Here is a 19,648-nt window from a genome sequence, read left to right as displayed (position 1 = left end):
AGTAAAATTTATTCTATAATGTACAATGATCACTGGTTCGGTAGTCTTTTTCAATCTTCGTAATTATTGCAAAAATGGGATAAGTAATTATTTCTACAACGGAGTTAGATTTAACACCATGGCAAGATTTCATCACCGCGTACTTATTGGTTAAAATACATAAAAAATAAAACCAGTTTTATTTCGAATGGTGCGTACCTATAAATCAGCGCATGTCAATTTGAGGGGTGGAACTTTGGTAAGTCACAGACACTTTAGACACAGAAATACGAACGCAACGAGAGAAAACATGTTTTAAAAAGAAAACATTGCTGATAGTAGAGCGAATGCACTCATTTGAACTTCCAATTTGGAATCGAATCGAATCGTTATCACAATCAGTGATCGATTGATCTGATCTGCATACAATCACTTGTATAACGCGCTAGCTACACACGGCCGCTGCGCATGTGGGCGAATGTCTCTGAATGGTTGCAATCAATAAAGCGTGACACACGGTTCTTACTTTTTCTTTTGCTTTTATTGAAATTAGGTTTTATATTGAAAACATATTTTTCTTTCTATAGTGTAGTAGGTAGATATTAAAAATAATTTTGGTGAGTAATCCAAAACAGTCAATTGCTTTTACTCTTATTTCGTAATAACTTTCTGTAGAAATAAAATCTCTTAACCAAAGTCTAGACTAAACTACCTACTTAGGTAAGAGCGAATTGGGGGTCACCTAAACAAAGTCCCGAGCGTCGATCGATCCAGTGACCTTTTGTCCCGTTGCCAATTGGTAAATACACGAATATGCGATATTTTGTGGATATATTTTTATGTAGGTACTTTAATAAATACTTTTATAAAATAACTGTGTTTAAGTCGCACAGTATTATCTAGGTTTTAATTGATTCTTCATGCTATCTATAAATTAGATTAGCTATCTACGGTTTTATGATGGAATTGTGAAGGATATTTAATGTGGCATTACGAGCATTCGTAGCCTAGGTACCTGCGACGGCAAGGTTTGCTTACCTACCTAGGTACATCAACGATTTTTTAGGTAGAAGTGACCTAACTCACCTAACCTTATAGAGTATCACATTGATCAAGAGAAGAGATATTTGTTTGACGGGCTACTCAAAAAACATAGCTGAACCGAAAAGCATCTAGCGCCTCGTACTTAATCACTTTTCAATCGTTATTCATATTCCTACTTTATTTGTAAGCACTTTCAATGTATCATTGTTAGAAAGCCTTGTTTTTGTTGTCATATTTTTTTTTTATAAAATGTATTTTATTTATTATTTATTGCTTACCAGCATGTGCCGGTGGAGTAGGTGGCTGTGGCTCCTGGCTCCTCGCATCCGCGTCGACGTCATCAGCATCGACGTCGACGGCGGTCTCGGGGCCGAGGTCCTCGCTATCGCTGTCAGAGTTGTCCACACCGTTGCCGACTTCGGCCTCCGCCTCAGCCTCCGCGCAGTCCTCGGCCTCGGCGCCTGCAGCGGCCGCGGCTGCGTCCTCCTGCCGCCTGCACGCCTCCGTTTCGATGGTGAACGGCGGAGCGTTCATCATCGCGTTGTCCAGCCTGAATTATACAATGAGATTTAGTAACAAGAAGCACTACAGAAGGTCTCAAAGTCTGAAGAATCTGAGGGTTGATTTCATGAACGCTACAGTTTTTTTAGACATGAACAATAAAAAATCCGGGTAAAATCTTACTTGCCATCGACTAAGATAGAGAATATAATTAATCAATAATATTTAATAAGAAAATTTCTATTGAACTTTATCGTCCTTCCTTATGTGTTCCTGTCGAATTCAAAATGTATCATTTGTTCAATTTATTCATATCATTTGTTCATAAGTAAAGATAATATTTATCATTATTCTAGTTATTGAAATTTGCAATATCTATTTAGAATACAGATCATCAGAATGTAGCGCTTAGTGCCTCCCGTCTAAGATAATTTTAGCCTATAGAGAAGAATGTAGACACATTAAACTGCAAGTAACATGGGCCGCCTCTACAAATCACTGTTGCTAAGTGCGTAACACTTTCACAAGATTGAAGTTGTTCTGTTTTAGAAGGGCCCTATTATCATAACAGATCTACATCTATTGGAAAACAATAAAACCACGCTTACTTAATAACAAGGAATGTCGCGGTAATCTTGATGTGAAACAATAGAAACAGTTGTAGTAATATTCTGGCGTAAAAAATATTAGGAGAAAGTGACAAACTTTCAGTTTTCAAAACTCGTGTTCAAGATAACCACCCACGCTCAAGGTCGCCTGGTTCAAGATAATGTCAATCGTACGTTTAAAAATTCTAGTAACCGGTTAACCAAATAATTCCTAACTAGTTTTTTGGCCAAAATGTTCTGTCAAATTCAAATGAAAAGACGTTATATGCTGATTTGTTTACCATGCGGATTCCTGTACCCAAAGTATGACATCATAAAATGATAGCGTGTTCTAAAAATAGGGATTATTAACATATGACCGTTTCACTTGTTTGACGCCATTAGCTTCACGTTATAGAACCCTAAACGCTATCATATAAAACACTCCGTGTCATCATTGCTAAGTATGTGAACTATCGATGGATATTGAGGTGCATGTGCGCATGTACGTCACTCGTCAAAGTAAATTTCAGTCGCATGCCATGTACTCGCCTGGTCTGACGTAAACAACGCAGATTAGTATTCCGTCTAGACCCGCAGGTAGTTTCCGATGTCGTTTATGTCTTTCGAACAAAAATAGTCATGACCTACGAGTACGCTTTCGACGCATTTGCGTGCTATTATTATAGCAAAACATGACCCTGACGAATTCTTTTGAATCAATTCGAGAAATATTCCTGCGAGATGACTTATTCTAAGTCATGAGCTTATTTATTAAGTCTTGCCCACGCCTTTTGAACATAAATGTAATATCATATCAGCCAGAATCTCGTAAATGTCTAATAAGAGAACATAAACAACCACTACGTACTGTGAGGACCGGAATTCCATAAACAAGAAGATTTGCGGGCAAATACCGGCTGCAGTGTTTCGTAATTTACTCAGTATACAGGTATACTTATTTGTACTCAATGTTATGGTAAACCATTCAAAAGACTTTATCAATACATAAACCCAGGCACTTAATATCAAAAAAATACATATGAGCCAGACATAGACAATAAATGACCTTCTTAGCCTAGGGGTTCTCCAAGGGGCCTGCGGGGATAAACTAACGAGGTTTCACATAATTTAGTCTGACTGAACAGATGCTTTAAGCTATGCTTTATACATATATTTTCGTGATTTTAGTGACTCACCCAAGATCCATGGGCGGGCGATTGTCAGCGGCTATGTCACGCGGGTCCTTCAGGAACACCACGATTATGGAGATGTTGTCCGCGGAACCCTGCCTCTTTGCCTGCACGATCAGACGCTTTGTCACCGCCTTCAAGTCATCTGCGTAAAAAAAAACAAACAAACATTAACTACCAGACATGCAAGAAAAACAACCAATTAAAATCCTATTAGGCACAGTTTCCACCAGAAAGAATACAATAACGGTCGTAAGAATTTCTAAACATTGTTATTATCCTTAAAATATCTATGTGTCATCTAGCACAGCGCTAAGTGTTGCGAAGTCTATTATGTCTACAATTTGTTGCGGCACAATGGTGAATAGTACCGACGGATATGGAGTAACCATGTTTATGTTTCGATTTGCCGCAGCGCTGGCTGTATGTGAGGATGTCCTTGTTCTGTCTCAAGCTAGGTGGGCATGAGTCACTGGCCACTGCACCGCTATTGTGCCCCATAATATGTACGTGATAAACCTTCGGCAAAATTAAAGCCACCGCCTGCCTCTTTTAACATTCAGATACAAGTAAGGCCGTGAAACCGTTGTGTCGATCATGTTTGGACTGATTAATGTGCCAACCCTTAACTGTGTGAATATAGACTAATAAATTGTCTAAATAACGATAAATTCTCAAGAGACTTGTCGAGCGTGTTGTCGCCGTCGTGTCCTCATAAAATAGAAAACATTTTACCAGGTCGGACATGTAATGAAAACTGTAATTGAAAACATGTAACGGCTCCACTCCCTTTTTTTTGCTAAAATTAGGTCGTGTTTTAGTAAATGATAGAAGCGCTTGGCATCATGATACATATGTACACATAATTTAATTAGTGTGAACAAGGCTGTATTGTGGCAGGTGGGTGACTCGAGCAGGAGTCGCGCCCTGTCGCATGGGTGTGTCTGCCAGTTAGTGTTAAAATACTTGTCGGCAGTTCGTGCAACGATGTGCTTCAAGCGGCCCGTTAGCTCGTCGTCTAAGCGCACGCCTTGACTTTGCTCGCTATTTCGGGGCGCGGTCGTCGCCGCCGCCCTTGCTTTTTACCCTGTTTGGTCTGGCTCGTAGCCAACCGCGCCCTGTCTACTCTTATTATGATCTTAGCCCGTAGAAAGTTGATAATTTGATTTATAGAAACAGAATAACTTTATCACAAAGCTTTTTCACCATGAAGTTCTCTACAGTGTTGTGACGTAGAAGTTTTAAAACTAAGTGGGTTCCTCCGTTTTAAGTTGTTAAATTACACAAAGTTTGAGAGAAATGAGTTTTTGAAACGGTGCGCGGAAGCAGTAAATGTGTATTAGTTAAGTGTATGATGTCGATCGTGGCGCGCGTAGCTCGCAGCGGCCGAGGTGATCATTGCGGCGATTACTGCCGGCGGCTAACGGTGGTGCCGATGGAATGCACGGTGCCGGCCATTGTTCCCTACAACACGAGGCGAAGCAAAAACCGATCACAGCCCATCGGCGCATACTAAGCCGCGACCGCGAACCACCTGCCGCCATGCCGCGGCCGGCCCATGATAACGAGGAATGTAAGTAATTATTCAACTCGTTATTGATATCGTTTAACTAAAAGATACAACGAGACATTATAAACAGGCTTTATATTATTACGAATACAATATTATCCTTAAACTTAATTCAAATCTGAATTCTGTGGCACCGTAGCAATACAAACAAAGTTTGTGTTCTCATCCATATTAATGGCATCGTGATGTAGGCAGTCTAGGTAGATAATTGTGGTAGGTCGGAAATCGAATGTAGAGAGCTGAAAGACCAGACAGGGTGGGAGGCGGAGAGTGGGACGCGAGGGGGAGGGATGGCGGATCAAGTGCAATTTTGCAGCGAAGCTTGGTGCACCGCGCAAAGCCGGCAGACGGCAGATGGTAAAAGATTATTTCCATGCCCACCAGCTCTATATTACTCTGCCCTATATATTATAATGATTGCTATCGAGTTGTAAACCGTTATAGTGTAATACAACTCGCATTCAAATTGTTAACAATAATAATAATACTAGCCGTATCAGGGCATAAGTTCAACAATAAAGTGTGATGTTTGTAAAAAATATATTTAGATACTATTTGTTCCTTATCTGATAAAACGGACGAAACAAACATGGCAATAAGAGTAACTATAAGGATAAAGACTGTCAAATATTTTAGGAGTTGGGATGAGCAAAAGCCAAAAGTCTGTTTCAGCATTTCATTCACAACGCAGCGTGGGACTCAAAACGTTTTTTGGTAGCTGGTGCATTATCTACAAAAAAATATGGCGCAAAGATGATAAAAACTAACATCATTATTAATTCTACTGGGAAACGTATCGACTTATTGGACGCAAAACAAAACACGTAATAAACAAGTGATCTGTTTCCAAGAAACTATAGAAATCCTTTAGACCACTGTGGTATGAAGAATATGAGAAGTGCGTGCAGAATGTGACTGTATTGTGCAATGTGCAACCGGGAATCGAACTCCAACCACCGCCCTGCGGTCTAACTGTATAGTGAAACCCATGTTACATCACAACTATTAATACTGCAATACATTGCTAGCCACTTCAGATAATGTCTGCGAAAGATAATCGTAATTGCGATGCTTATACTTCAGGTCGGGGCTTGGAGCCACTCTGACGATGAAGTGTTAATTAAACGTATACGCAAATACGCTTCGAGTGTTGGAGCAGCGAGGGGGTGACGCTGGCTGCTATTTACACAAGCATTAAGCGAGGAAAACAAACCTGACAGGAGCACCCCGGCTGCGTCTATACTATGCCTAATCGCAGATGCCAGAGACGGCGCGACACATGGCAAACATCACTCAAGCGGCTAAAAGCATTTGATTGAATATTAACAAGCTTGAAAATATTATGAGAACTAATAATTCGATTGTGTTGTAGGACTATTTAACTAAAAATAGCTCATCTTGTATTTGTAGGTACATATTCGATTATTTATGAAGATATTCATGAAGGTAATATTCATGCATAAAATAAAGCAACCGCTTTTGCTAATCAATGAATTAATCGCGATTATAGAAACCTCTCTAATTGTTAGCGCGCACAGCGAAGCGTAATGAAATTGAGTGGGAACTTTCGTGCACGCTCAACGTTCATCAGTTGCCCGGTAATTGGTTTACGAGCACGTTTCGAAAGAGTTATAACAAGTATTAGTCCCTGTTCACACGTCCCGACGACGGGATGCCAGTTCCGGTTATCCGGCGGCTGAACTGCAGTCTAGGAGAGTTTACGCACGCACGGATTTTTTTTTAAATGCCGGAACTTGATATTACGGCCGTACGCGGCACTGCCACCAGGGATCCCACTAATTAACACTACTACGACGAACCCAGACCCACAGGTCTTGACTTTGCCTATATATCACCCAAAAATTGTGTGCTTCGACCTAGTGTAAGCACACATAGAACATAGCTAGAATTAAACTAGATAGGCTAATTATACTAAAGCTAGAATTTACGATAACTTAATTAAACGGAGACTAATGTTGGTTCAAATTAGTGTAGGTAAGATATTCATAAATTTTGCCAAACACATAATAACTGAATTCTTCAAATTATACTATGAAAGAATATTGCTCATTAAAATACCATTGAAATGTACAGCTTGATAGGCAGCCAAAAATCCAACGATTATACTCTCGCATGTAAACAAACACTCTTTGTTTACTCACATATTATTAGAATGTTGTGTTATTTCAAAAAATACGGATGGGTATATCTGATTTAACAATAACTGATAAGTTCGTCTTAGCAGTGAGAAATAAAACACTTTCTAACATTACATTTTCGATTACCATTTAAAGAAGGGGCATAAAAGACTTATAAGGACTTCCAAACATTGAGGCCGCATCTGGCGGCAGTAAAATCATAATTGCTCAGGAAATGTAATGGATGTGATGATCGCTGGATAAGCGAGTTGCATTCAGACACAACAGCGACCTAAATTGTGAACAAGTATGGTGGCTGACGTACAACGCAACTTATATGAAACATGAGAACCGTGTCAATTGCTGAATATAATGTTCCGGGAAGCTTACATTGTTAGAACTAGTACAAAGCCCACAAATCTAACACTCGTTTGAAATACTGAAAGTAATATAAATCGCACACAATACGTGCACTTCTGTCATGTAGCCGTGCTATCGATCGTGTATTATTCGCGGAGAAGTTATGTTATGGCTTGTTCGCCGAGCTATTACACAGTTTAGCATTTAGCGCAGGCGACTGGTCCAGGCTTTAGGGCGACAAATCACGCCTGCGCCTCGCATTTATATGCAAAATTTTCGATCCCACGCAACAAGTACCACTTGTCGCCTTCGATAACACTACACTCCACCCTGCGCTCGTTGGTGGTTTATGGTTATTCTTACGCCTGCTCATGTTAATTAGTCACCACAGCTATTCATGTAGATTATAATATCAGCTATTCCTGGCAATGAGTTTAATAATACTCATAAAAATATGAAACAATATTCGTGTGATAAATATGATAAACAGGCAAAATTACAGGAAAACTTTAAGGCAAATGCATTATTATCTATTATTAATAGCACTGATAAATATATTGTTCACCTGTTGACATTTCTGAGGTGAAAATAGATTCCAAAGGCATACGATGTAATTGTTATTCGCAGTAAAATTAGTTTAGAAATCTGTATTCTGGTTATCTGATAAGAGGCCTCGCATCTCAGCATCCAACAAGATATCTATTACAGGTTAATAACCAGATAAAATAATAGCAGTCTCACTGTGCCGTCCATGTTCTGCTCTCGCCGAGTGTCAATGCACTCACGACGGACATATACGGGCATTTCATATATTATTTTAGTTTACAAGATTTTCACACTACACCTGTAGGCAATTGTTTTATTATATTGGCAGAGAGAAAGAGAGGAGCGAATGAGATTTGCAGATCTCTCGCTCTCGGTTTAGCGAAATCGCACGAATTGACGAGTGTCTAATCACGAACGTTCGCCGGCCGCTGACCTCTCGCTACATAATTTGATAGGCATAATAGGCACCGGTGTTATAGTTTAGTAAATGTATATTTTAAAGTAATTTCCAGTAGTAGTAAAAAAACTTCTTGTTGAATTGAATTGTTTAAAATCATAATTTGACTTATTAGTATGACGTAAATAGTTCGATGACTTAACTTAAAAATTTAATCATATACGCAGCGTACGTACGTTAATAAGATTCCTATAAAAAATGTATCTCATATAAATTACAAGTATCGGTAGTAATTTCGCTACTACGGCTTTAAAAGACGGACAGACTCAGATGATGTATGAAAAGATAATTTGTTTGGAGCGAGGTCATCTGTGTTTGTCATGTATGATTCATCCATGAGAACGAGATAACACGTACAGCCGGGATTTAAAGTGTTTCAAAGAACTTGATTAATATTGTGAGATGTAAAGCATCTTTCAAAAACAGTTTGATCAGTTCAAATGATTGCATATTTTAATGTCAATGCGAACCCAGTTATCTTATAAGAGAACTCTGACAAAGTACACGTAGGTACAGTTCAATAAACGCTGCAAGCGGTCAGGCCGGTAGGTGCTAATGCAAAATTCTTGTATCGCAGCAAATATTTGTGAGGGCGTAGGCTGTCGGAGGGATGAGGCGACGAGGCGCGGCGGCTTCGACCAGGGTTGACAATTCAATCGTGACTGGGTACTATTTTCGTCACGACACGATATTTCACTTTCCGCATCACTCGGCCAATATTTACCCACATTTGTAATGAATTTGGAGTCCGTAGATCGGCAAATTCGCATTGTATTTTATATTTGGCCACCGGTAAATGGGATGACGGCAGATTTCAGCTTGAAGAGACATACTTTAATAAATTACATTTAAGTTTGTAGTATTTGAGATGCGGGACCTGATCTTTACGACAACCCTGAATGTAATTACATTGGTAATATCGGCTACACGCGCCGGGCGGGCGCGCGGGCTCGGAGCAGGGCGGCGCAATCCGCGTCACTTCATCTGCTTGGACCGGCAAGCAACGCAATCATTGCAATTTCCGAATCCTTCATACGGTACGGTTATCAAATTATCTTTTCTAAATTGCAGGCTACTCCCCGTCCCCGGTTACAAATAAAGATCCTATATCGATAAATGAGAAGCTAAAATTGTGAACGAGAGTAAAATACACCCACATGTGCTCTCTACGGGTGGTTACTCAAAATCGATCAACTGTCCCTTTGATGGTATCTTGTAATTAATTGCTTGACAATCTGATGTAACTGAACTTTACTAGACAACAAGAACATGACATGATCCAGCGAACAATTTACGAGGAAAATGAAATAAGCGCGATGCTGTTCAATCAAGATCGGTGCGATGATGTACAAAGAGCACTCGCACGATATAAACAAACATTCCCGCCTTGAAATAAACGGATACGCACCGCTGAAGTCACGACCGATGACTGCAAACTCATGTACCTGTTACCTGTACATTGTGCTACTATAGAGCGTTACTTAAGTCTCGACTTGATTATGTAGCACCAAGATTGGCCAATCTCGCATCGCCTACGGACGCATTAGCACATAAACTGTAACGCAGTCGCCGACAGCTGCGTAAATAACACGCTTTGCATTGTGTAAGTACCACAAAACATTTAAGCTAGGAAATGTTTACTTCTAAACAGAAGTATTTATGAGGCGAGTTGATATGAGTACATATAAGTGTATCAATGATGTTGTTATCAATTTAGGTGACATTGTCTTTAAATTGCAATCCGTGTAACCTTGCAAGATGAACACCGGGCGGTTCGTCGGTTAATGACCTGTTGAGTTAAAAATATACTCGCTTCTCCCTCCCACGCCGGGTCAAGGGTATTACAGTATTTGCTGGATACTTCTTGACTTTACCCAATTTGAATAGCGAGAAGAGCCGCCTTAACTTCTATTTCCAATTCAGAAAATTGAAATATAATTATGCAATATTAACATTATTTTAAGATTGAAGAATTTCCATTACCTTTAACTCTATAGGTGTTTAAGTCGTTAAAAGCAGTTGCTCTATTACTGGCATTACTTGCAAGTCTGTACGCGCTTCTGATGTTCCTAATGATAGAGCTAGTGATAGCTCAGCTCGCCCCATAAAGTAAAAAGAGCGTGAAGATGATCGGTCGGTAAATAAAATTAATTACACACAAACATTAATTCTTGGACGGGAGTTTAAATGTTAAAGATCTACTCACGAATGGTGGAAAGTTATCATTTCGTGGATCTGCAAGTCTCTTCATCACGACAGAAATCGTGAGAGAAAGACGCGAGCCCCTAGATAAACAAACAACGAAACCGTGTGTTTACTGAATGAAAGTGAAGCTATCAATTAGAGAAGTAATACTTTAAGAAACAATGCGATTATTTTTGGAAGAGAATGTGTTGGCACCATTCGATAATCTGTCAATGGGTTTCACTACACGCGATGGGTGTAGATTTCAAATGGTTGACAATGACAGTAAGCGGCGCTTTCTCGAAGACGATGCGTCGGTGGGCGCCCGCCTGCGCCTCCTTTACATACAATCATACAATTCGAGCGCCCCACAGCCTAGCACGGCACAATGCCCTGCAGCGGCCCACATCGCAATTGTCTGAGTCACCGGCGCGCGGCGCCGCGACGCATACGGGCTTGTTTACACTCAATGAGATTAATAACACACTCAAAAGTCGCGCCGACAACGATTTGATACATTCATCGGCGAAAGCCGCTGCGAAATCCGCATGAGAATTTACGACCAGACGAATGACGAGCAAAATTTAAAATGCTCTATCAATATCTCAGTAACTCCACAAAATGAAATCAGAAAATGGGGACGAACTTGATTGTTGTTAAGTATTTCCCGTAAATCTTTTTAAGAAAGAATTCTCTTAGCAATCAAACATGATTGAAAGGTTCTCCAAGAAAGAACTCTTGATTAAGGCCCCGAATTAGAATACATATGTTCATCTAAATCAATGTCTCAATCTGAAGCACACAACTACTTCATGGCCCAGTGGAGCACGCTTGCTGCTAAATGAGCCGCGACGGAGTTAGGTATCCACATATTCACACATAGAGGGTAATTTAAGTCGTTCAATAAGTTGCTCAACAAAACGCTTTTGCCAAAAGTATTAAGCAGTCTGTTGGTGATTCATAGCCATTTTATGAACGGTATACAAAAAACACAATTCTGTAACAATAGGTTATCATTCCGGATATTATATTATACTATTCAATTTAGTAATATCCGTCTGCACGTCCAAACGTGTAATATCCCAGTTTTAAAGACAGATATTGCTGCAGTTTCATATGGTAACCGTTAGCTTTAGTAGCTGTAATTTTTAGAACTAAGTATGTCAGTGATACGGTAAATATATTTTCCTAATGGTTTTAAACAAAGTTACACAAAAATGTGGAAGCCATAAAAGTGCAGTTGTTTTCGCAATTTATAATCGTCAATTGTGAAGTGAGCAGCGGAAACTGCAAGCCGGCCAAGGTGTTGTCGCTGTATCCTGTGTGACGCGGCACGTACATTGGCAAATTTTATACCCGTACAGAATTATACATGCAATGCTGCATGCCCCTATAAGCCGCGAATATCTCGCTAAGCTTTAACAATAAAGAATCATGAACACACAATACTGTAAATCTTTTTATCCTTGGCTAGTTTAAAAGAACGAGATTCATTTCAATAAAAAATAATAAAATATGGTTTACATCGGAGTATTGTAATTAAGTCGTTAACCCATACTTATATCCAATAACGTAATTATGGAGCGTGATGTAATGATGGTCCACATAGCACAATGATCATAACGAATCGTGAGAATCCATGGAATGTTTTGATAACATTGACGCATGAGGCATGATCCCGGGCGCGACGAGAACTGGATACTTTACAACTTTATAACATCTTGACGTGGATATATTAATGTACAGATCTGTTTGATATCGAACTCTTTTGTGTTTTTCAACGGGACTAACCAGATAGCTTAAGCATAGGCTTAATTAACTATTATTATTTAACTTTTAGATATTATTATTAATTAATAAGAAATTATTTTGCAGACTGTCTCATGCAAACACGGGCAGAGCAACCTGGTCGAAACGTCAAATCACCAAAGGTAAATATTATATATGAGCAAAGCGTTACTCTAAAAGTTAGTATTATTCTGTAACATAAGCTTGACATTTATCGCGAAAAAGGAGTATTTACTTAAGTTATTTATAAGCATAGCTAAGTTAAGACAACAAAATCGTGATTAGTTACTAAACCTAGTGATATAGTTGCTTGAAGTGTTCATCAGTGGATTTGTTTTCGCGTGATACACGAACGCACTTTGTAAAATGCGTGCTGAAGGCCGAGGCCGAGCGAAATCGATTCCAACTTAACACCGCTGCATTCAGGTCAAATAGAATAAAACTACTTTTTTAATCATTTACTGAGATGATATTGTCATCTTGTAAAGAGGTAATTGAGATCGTATTCGGCAAATGCCAGAACTTGTTGTTTCCTCCAAGTTTTACAAACCTATTCTGCGAATTGTAACAGTTCACTGCGCAAGGGAATAAAATGTTTACCGGGTATAAAACAATAAGTAAAATGCAGTAGTATAACTAGTGAATGTAGTTTACTCACAATAATGGTTAACACGTGGTTTGAAAAGTGCTTGTACGGTTATATTTTATAAAACTTTCGAATAAATTACTGTAAAACCATCGCCGCTTAAAATACCGTGGACACTGAACTAGTTCTAGAAAACAAACAGCTTCGGGAAGTGAGAACAAAGGATCCTAGGAAAGAAAGCCGTGTATGTTTTCGTTTTTAATTAGCGGCATCATAAAGAGGTAAAACAAAAGATTGAGATGAATAATAATCCCAAAACACACGCGTCACTTGACGTATCAAGAGAATACAATAACATAATTCCCGCGAGTATCATAGACGGAGAGTGGTGATGGAGCCGCTCTGTGAACAGAACAGCTCTTCAAACCACTCTTAACATTTCAAATGAACCACACAGAAAATGTTTTAATTAATGGTTTAGTTGCCAGACACGTCCATTTTGATTAGAACTTACTAAGTTGTCAGTGTCGCTATTATCTAGCGAGTGGGCACTCTAGCCTGCATAGCCAGTTCCTGAGTTAAAAATATACCTATATCGAGATTTACTAAGCTGCGTAATGCAACTAGTTCTTGCTAAAAGCTCCACAAATATATGACTACTGACGCTTATCGAAAACACACACGTAATTGGAACCAATCTCATACAGGAAAACGCAGTGCAAACATTAATTACTGAGAAGTGGATATGATTTTTAGTTTAATTATACGATGAGCCTTTAAAAAAAAACACAGTTGTGAGTTAAAATACTTATATAATTAGTATAATTACCACTGTAAACAGTCCCGTCCCAACTAACAAAACAATGTAGCTGTTTCACCTTTATGAAAATAGTTCCATAACAGAAATCTATAACGAATTGCATGATATAGCTTAATAAAATGTGATTGAAAGTTAAATAGACATGGAAGCAAAAGTGTAAGCGGACACGGGTCGTAACTATTAAATTACAAAAGAAAGTCTCTCGTCATACTTCATACAGACAGAAATAATCTAGTTGCAAGGTTCGATGTGTTCAATATTGAAAGCCGGTTTTAAATAAAATCGTGGTTTCGTCTCCAGCAGCGAAGTGCATTGGTAATGCACTGACAGAATTATCGATGCGTTCGCTGTGTGGGGAGGAGGTTATTTCTGTACATTTCGCGTGAATTGTCGTTAACATCCAAGATATTACGGCCGACATAACTTGTGGAACATCGTCTAAGCAACGGTCCAGATGGTTACTAAGCGTTCACCTAATTCCAAAAAGATGCAAAAAAAACCTAAAACAATAGACATTACAGGGTATTCAAAAAGTGTTTTAACTATGAAAGCAATACTTTTAAGCGCCACACCTCCGTTTACAAAAGTGTTTAGCAAAGGTATACTTTGAACAGACTTTTCACCAATACAAGCATTCAATGTAATATAATAGACGCCGCACCTATTACCAATAAAATGTACAAAAACAGTTCCACTTTAAAACACTAACGACATTCACTAGTGCTGAGCACTTCAAAGCAAAGTTTTACTGCTTACTTTGAACATTTGTAAATAGGAGTCGTAAACGTTTGATGACCAGTTAAAAAAGTTGTTTTTTAACAAAAAAAAAAACATCTAAATATCCTGTAACGGACTGGAAATTAAAAATTTTACAGGAAAATGTAATACTTTAAATATTTTCAGACTGGTTTTTGTAATACTTATCATCAGTTTCAAGTAAAACCTGTCTTAAAACTCCTCGCCATATGTGGATATTTGCATCACGGGTAATTTCGTCTTTATCGTCACATGAATCAAGGACAAGTTATTGCTATACGACAGTTTGGCCGGCGCGGTGCGGTGCAGCTCTGGTGGTAGGAACATTACGAAACCTGCAAGCAACGCACACAAAAACTTTCTGCCGAAAGCCGACCAACTGGTACTGTACAAACTGAGAAATCGTGTCCTTCTAGGGAACAGTGATATATAAGTACTTCTTGGGAACGTACGATCGAGAAAGTATTGGGTACAATTGAAATACACGAGTTGTTCCAAGTACCTATGTGGTGTAGGTAATATTTATATAGTCATGTAACGTAAGGAGGAGGGCGAAGCAAATGGAGCGTGGCTCGATGCTCGCTTCCACTCGCATATAAACACGTGGAATGCAAAAAGACTGCAAGAATCACGGAAGAATGCGTCGCCGCTCTGATGACGACGCCTGTTCTATGCAGATAGCAAAACTAATAAATTTTGAACGCACACGTGCGTAACAAAAAGTGCATTTTTAATAAGATTTTGTGATATTGACATAAAGAAACAACTGCTGTATTATCATAGTTCAAAACATATTTATGACTCAAAGTAATTAAATAACCTATTTGGCTAAGGAAAATTTAATTTCATCCATTCACGACATGTATTTATCACATTGATAACTTACAGGATTCTCAAACTATCCAGACCTCAACTACATCACGTAGTTAAACCGCGTGGTGATCTCATTGTTTAATTAGAGGAATTTAACAATGTGACAGCGACACCCGGGAGGCTTGGCTGTTAACGTAAAAATGTAAGGAGACGTTAATTACGAGCCACCAGTTCGTCGCCTCCATGGGACAAGACCCCGCTAGCGTACAGGGTACAGCGTCGTGAGAACGTCATGTAATGCCATTTATTTATATCCTTCTGACCATGTACTCAGTAAAGAATAGGTCTCACCTTTCTCTTGTTTTGTGGCTTAAGCCGACCTTTTAAAGTTGGCTGCAGTATTTCTCATTATTCATTGTTTGTACGGGATCTTAACCTTGCAATGAGACAATCCCTACTTTGAACTGATGCAATCTTCAAAACCACTTAACACTGAAACATATTTTGGACGGAAACCTTTCACTTAACCAGAACATTTTTATCTATACCTATAAATATTTTGTTAAACCTCTATGTTGTTTCATTCCAATACCTTGGAACACATACACTATTTTCGAAATCCATAATGGCTTGCTTCCAAATTGGAACATTTTTATATTCTGGCCTTAAGTAGTACTCAAACTGGAAGACTATATTCAATGTAATCTAAATAATGATTTCTATAATATCATACAATTTCCACAGCGCACCTGCCGTGAAGCGGACGTGCAACTAGCAACTCTGCAATATCGGAACGACGACAAGACGAACTTGAAACTACTTTAGAATGAAAACAAATCGGAAAGATATACACAGCAAGACTTCTGATATATTTATTGCTTAATGCAAATATATCTCCCACTTTAATTGTTGACCTAAAGTAACATATGAATCACTGAAGCACGAGACTCTATTTGCTAACGCGGCTCAACTGAATGATGCATTGTTCTCGCAAAATTATTGAGGATAACACACACGTTATTCTTAGCACCCCAAGAATTGGTCAGCGTCGAAATTGATTCACTGGTTACAAGAAATACAAGTACACAAGCATGATTGTGAAGATAGCTTGGAAACATTTAGATGCTGATTTTAGTTACTGTACCAGAACCGATATTGTGAATACTGAAAATGACTCAGCGAGGGTTACGTGGCGGGTCAGGAGGATGGCGAATATGTGGGCGTGGAGCTAACTTGTAACAGAACCTGTTTGGGTCATGCAACTCATGCGCTTCTATATAAATCCACGCGGTTTTCTGCAACCAACTTAATGTAGGCATAAATACATAAGCCGAGACCGGGAGGTGGCCTTCGGCTATTTTTATCTCTTTAAAACGTTTATTACAGAAGGTATAAAAACAAATTACGACCCGACTACGCCACAGAATTAGTTAGAATCGTAACTGTATATTTAGTTAGATTAAATAATCAGATAAGATAATTTCAAACTGTAAAATTGTAATTGAAAACTACATGGTAATGTTGCTTTACCTTTAAAATGTAAAAAAAAGTAAATTCCTTTTTTTAGTCTCGATTAGCACCCATGAATAGTTGGGAGCATAACCTTTAACCGATAATTAATTCCCAATTACAAAATTCATTCATCGTTTACATATCATTAATCATTACCTCCGCAAGACTTAATGTAAACATACATTAACAAACTGCATTGGATGCGACTTTAGACTTAACTTACTTTATTACAGTACTTAGCAATGATAAATGGTCTAAGCTTAATTACCAACATGATATTCTCGTTCGGCACATATCACCGGCATCAAGTTTATCACCCATTCACCGCAACGAGCTTACCAAAGATCGGGTAATAATTAACGAGGAGCTTTCAAAGTGGAGTGCAGTAAGATATTCCGCGGCAGCCTACACGACGGTTTATCCCGGCGTGTCGCGTGGGAGGACAGCGCGAGTTATCCTGCGGAGCCGGTAACTAGAGCCTGATAACAACGCCAATACCACTCCTTAAATGTATATAACATTACAATTAAACTAATATTTTAGACCACGCCTTATTAACCTTCATAATTAAAGACATTTTGTTAACTGTCAAAACTGTTCGACTTGAATGACTCGCCTGGTCGTGGGCTGAGTGTAGGAGTACAAAATTGATGCTGAAATCAGGTTCCGTCTCGATGAACAGTGAGCGTTATTTAGCGGTCTATTGTTTATCGAAAAAAGCTTCATTGTTTAGTGTTACAAACAGTAATCACGTATTATACAAGCCTTTGATTGCATGGAGAGGATGTTAGCCTGATGAAATTATTTTTAATCATGATTGTGTGTGTCACCGCTATGATGTCTATATTGAAAGTATTTTTGTTTCAGTTACTCATATAGTTCATGATGAATGCACAAAATTCTTAGGCAATGTCGAGGCATTCATACGATAAAAAGCTAAAATTAGAATGCCTAACCATTTATTACAGCAGAAATAGATATCATAGATAATAAATGGCGCAATACTGTGCAAAAATGATTTAAATCATAGGCGAACTGCGAAACATGTAACAAGCATACAGAGAATAAAATAAACAGATGCATTGAGCATACATGCGGAGATAAAGACTAACATTTCTAGGATCGGTATTTAGGACGCGTCTTACGACTTGTAAATACCAGCACATTATTAAAGTAAGTTCCAAAAGCGCTTTGCATTCCTGTATAAATCCGCATCGGTCAACGACTCGATAAATTCGATGCAAACATTTCGCGTCTTACAATAACATGTTACAGATACGATACATATTATGTTTCAGGAGAACATGACTTGATGGGTGGTTTTGTTGCACATTCATTAAATGATCGCACTTATTTAATACGTAAGGAACGAATGTGAATTATTTTAAGCGGATTCCTTTGCAAGACTGCGGTTTTGTCGCGCTGTTCATGTGGTAGAAAGTAGGAAATGGAGCGAGAGGGCACAGTGCGACGTCACGTTGATGATTCATCCAATGTACTTAGGATTCTACAAATGGTTGGAGAAACCCTCCGTCAAATGTGTTAATAAATTCGGTGGGTAGCTAGAGTAAACCAAATGTAAGGCCATAAGGATACCAGTTTTTACAACAACCCAAACTAAAATCGTGACGGCATTTACAGCATCGAGTGTAGGTCCTTTCACAGAGAGGCGCGTGACATTTAAAGTACCCGTGACATGATTCACGATTTTGTCTCTTACATAACCTAAGAACCGTTTTGCGATTTTGAACAGTTTTAAACCTCAGATTAAAGAATTTAAAAGGATGTGGTCTGACCATAGCTTTAGGAACTAAACAGAAGATATTCATCTTCAGCCTGCAAATCTACTATCGCACTTATTCTCTCAAGTTTTTAATGCCCTTTAGTTAATTAAAAGTTTACCTTGAATAGTGAAAACAGAAAACCTAGTTTTTACGTAATTAGCGGTTAGTCAGTCGTACCGATAATAACTTTTTTATGCAGGTTCTTGCCACGTTGACCGACTTCAGAAAAAAGGTATTTCCTTCTTTTGGTCTCGATGGTGACGTGCAACAGTGCATCGAAATGACAATTGGAGATTAACCTTCAATTGTTGCCAATAGATTTTGTTAATCATCCGTAGTGTTTTGTCATTGACGGTGTTCGCGGCCGCTCCTACTGAAAACAGTTCCGGCTAGAACGTTCTAGATTGCAAGGACATAATTTTAAAAGCTTCCAAATACCCTCCTATTTTGTAGGTTTCTTACAGAATCTGGTACGGTCAAACAAATAGTTTAGTTTTCTTTTCTATGTCAGCGACGTTAGTTCGTAGACGGCGCGATGCTGATCGCTCCGCACGCTGTAGTAATTGCTGCCATTAAGATGAGTCACGCTTAGCGACGCGCCTGAGCACCGCCTGGTTTATCAGACGCGATCAGTAGATCGACGCCTCTCTGCACACTTTTACACTATCCTTCTCGACGTGATATAGCTATCGATTTATTGTACATTGATAGATTTTGCGTAGTGTAACAATAAATGGAACGTGTGTTAGTTTTGACCTTGAAAGGTGGTTGATAGCGGGGCAGCGTGCAGAGTTGCTGCAGCCACAGAGAAAGCGTCGGTCGTTGTCGTTTCCGCGCGAAGGCCTCCGGTAATGGCGAGCCGAAGCCACGCTCCCCACGGATGACGTCAGCGCGACTAATTAGCAGGCAAGCGCACGCCACACGCTCATCCAGCAGTGCTTTGCGCAGCTCGCAGGAAATCGACGCTTACATCATCCAGTACGTGACCACTCGGATATTCTATTGTCTATTAGGTATACCCAAATACGTA

General features: G+C 39.0%; 1 protein-coding gene across 1 annotated transcript in view; it reads right to left on the bottom strand.

Annotated features, from left to right (window-relative positions):
* LOC113508695 (microtubule-associated protein 1A-like) overlaps positions 1-19,648 on the bottom strand; it is a 65,591-nt gene that overhangs the window by 7,032 nt on the left and 38,911 nt on the right. Inside the window, exons 8-9 of the mRNA XM_026891779.1 lie at positions 3,311-3,449; positions 1,302-1,573 (exon numbers count right to left, since the gene is read on the bottom strand). Coding sequence (XP_026747580.1) covers positions 1,302-1,573; positions 3,311-3,449 — 411 coding nt within the window. The remainder of the gene's footprint in view (positions 1-1,301; positions 1,574-3,310; positions 3,450-19,648) is intronic.

The sequence above is a fragment of the Trichoplusia ni genome, chromosome 3, assembly GCF_003590095.1.
Source record: "Trichoplusia ni isolate ovarian cell line Hi5 chromosome 3, tn1, whole genome shotgun sequence".
NCBI classification, from domain to species: domain Eukaryota; kingdom Metazoa; phylum Arthropoda; class Insecta; order Lepidoptera; family Noctuidae; genus Trichoplusia; species Trichoplusia ni.
Note: the sequence above shows the minus strand (reverse complement) of the source record. Positions and strands in the feature narration are given on the sequence as shown.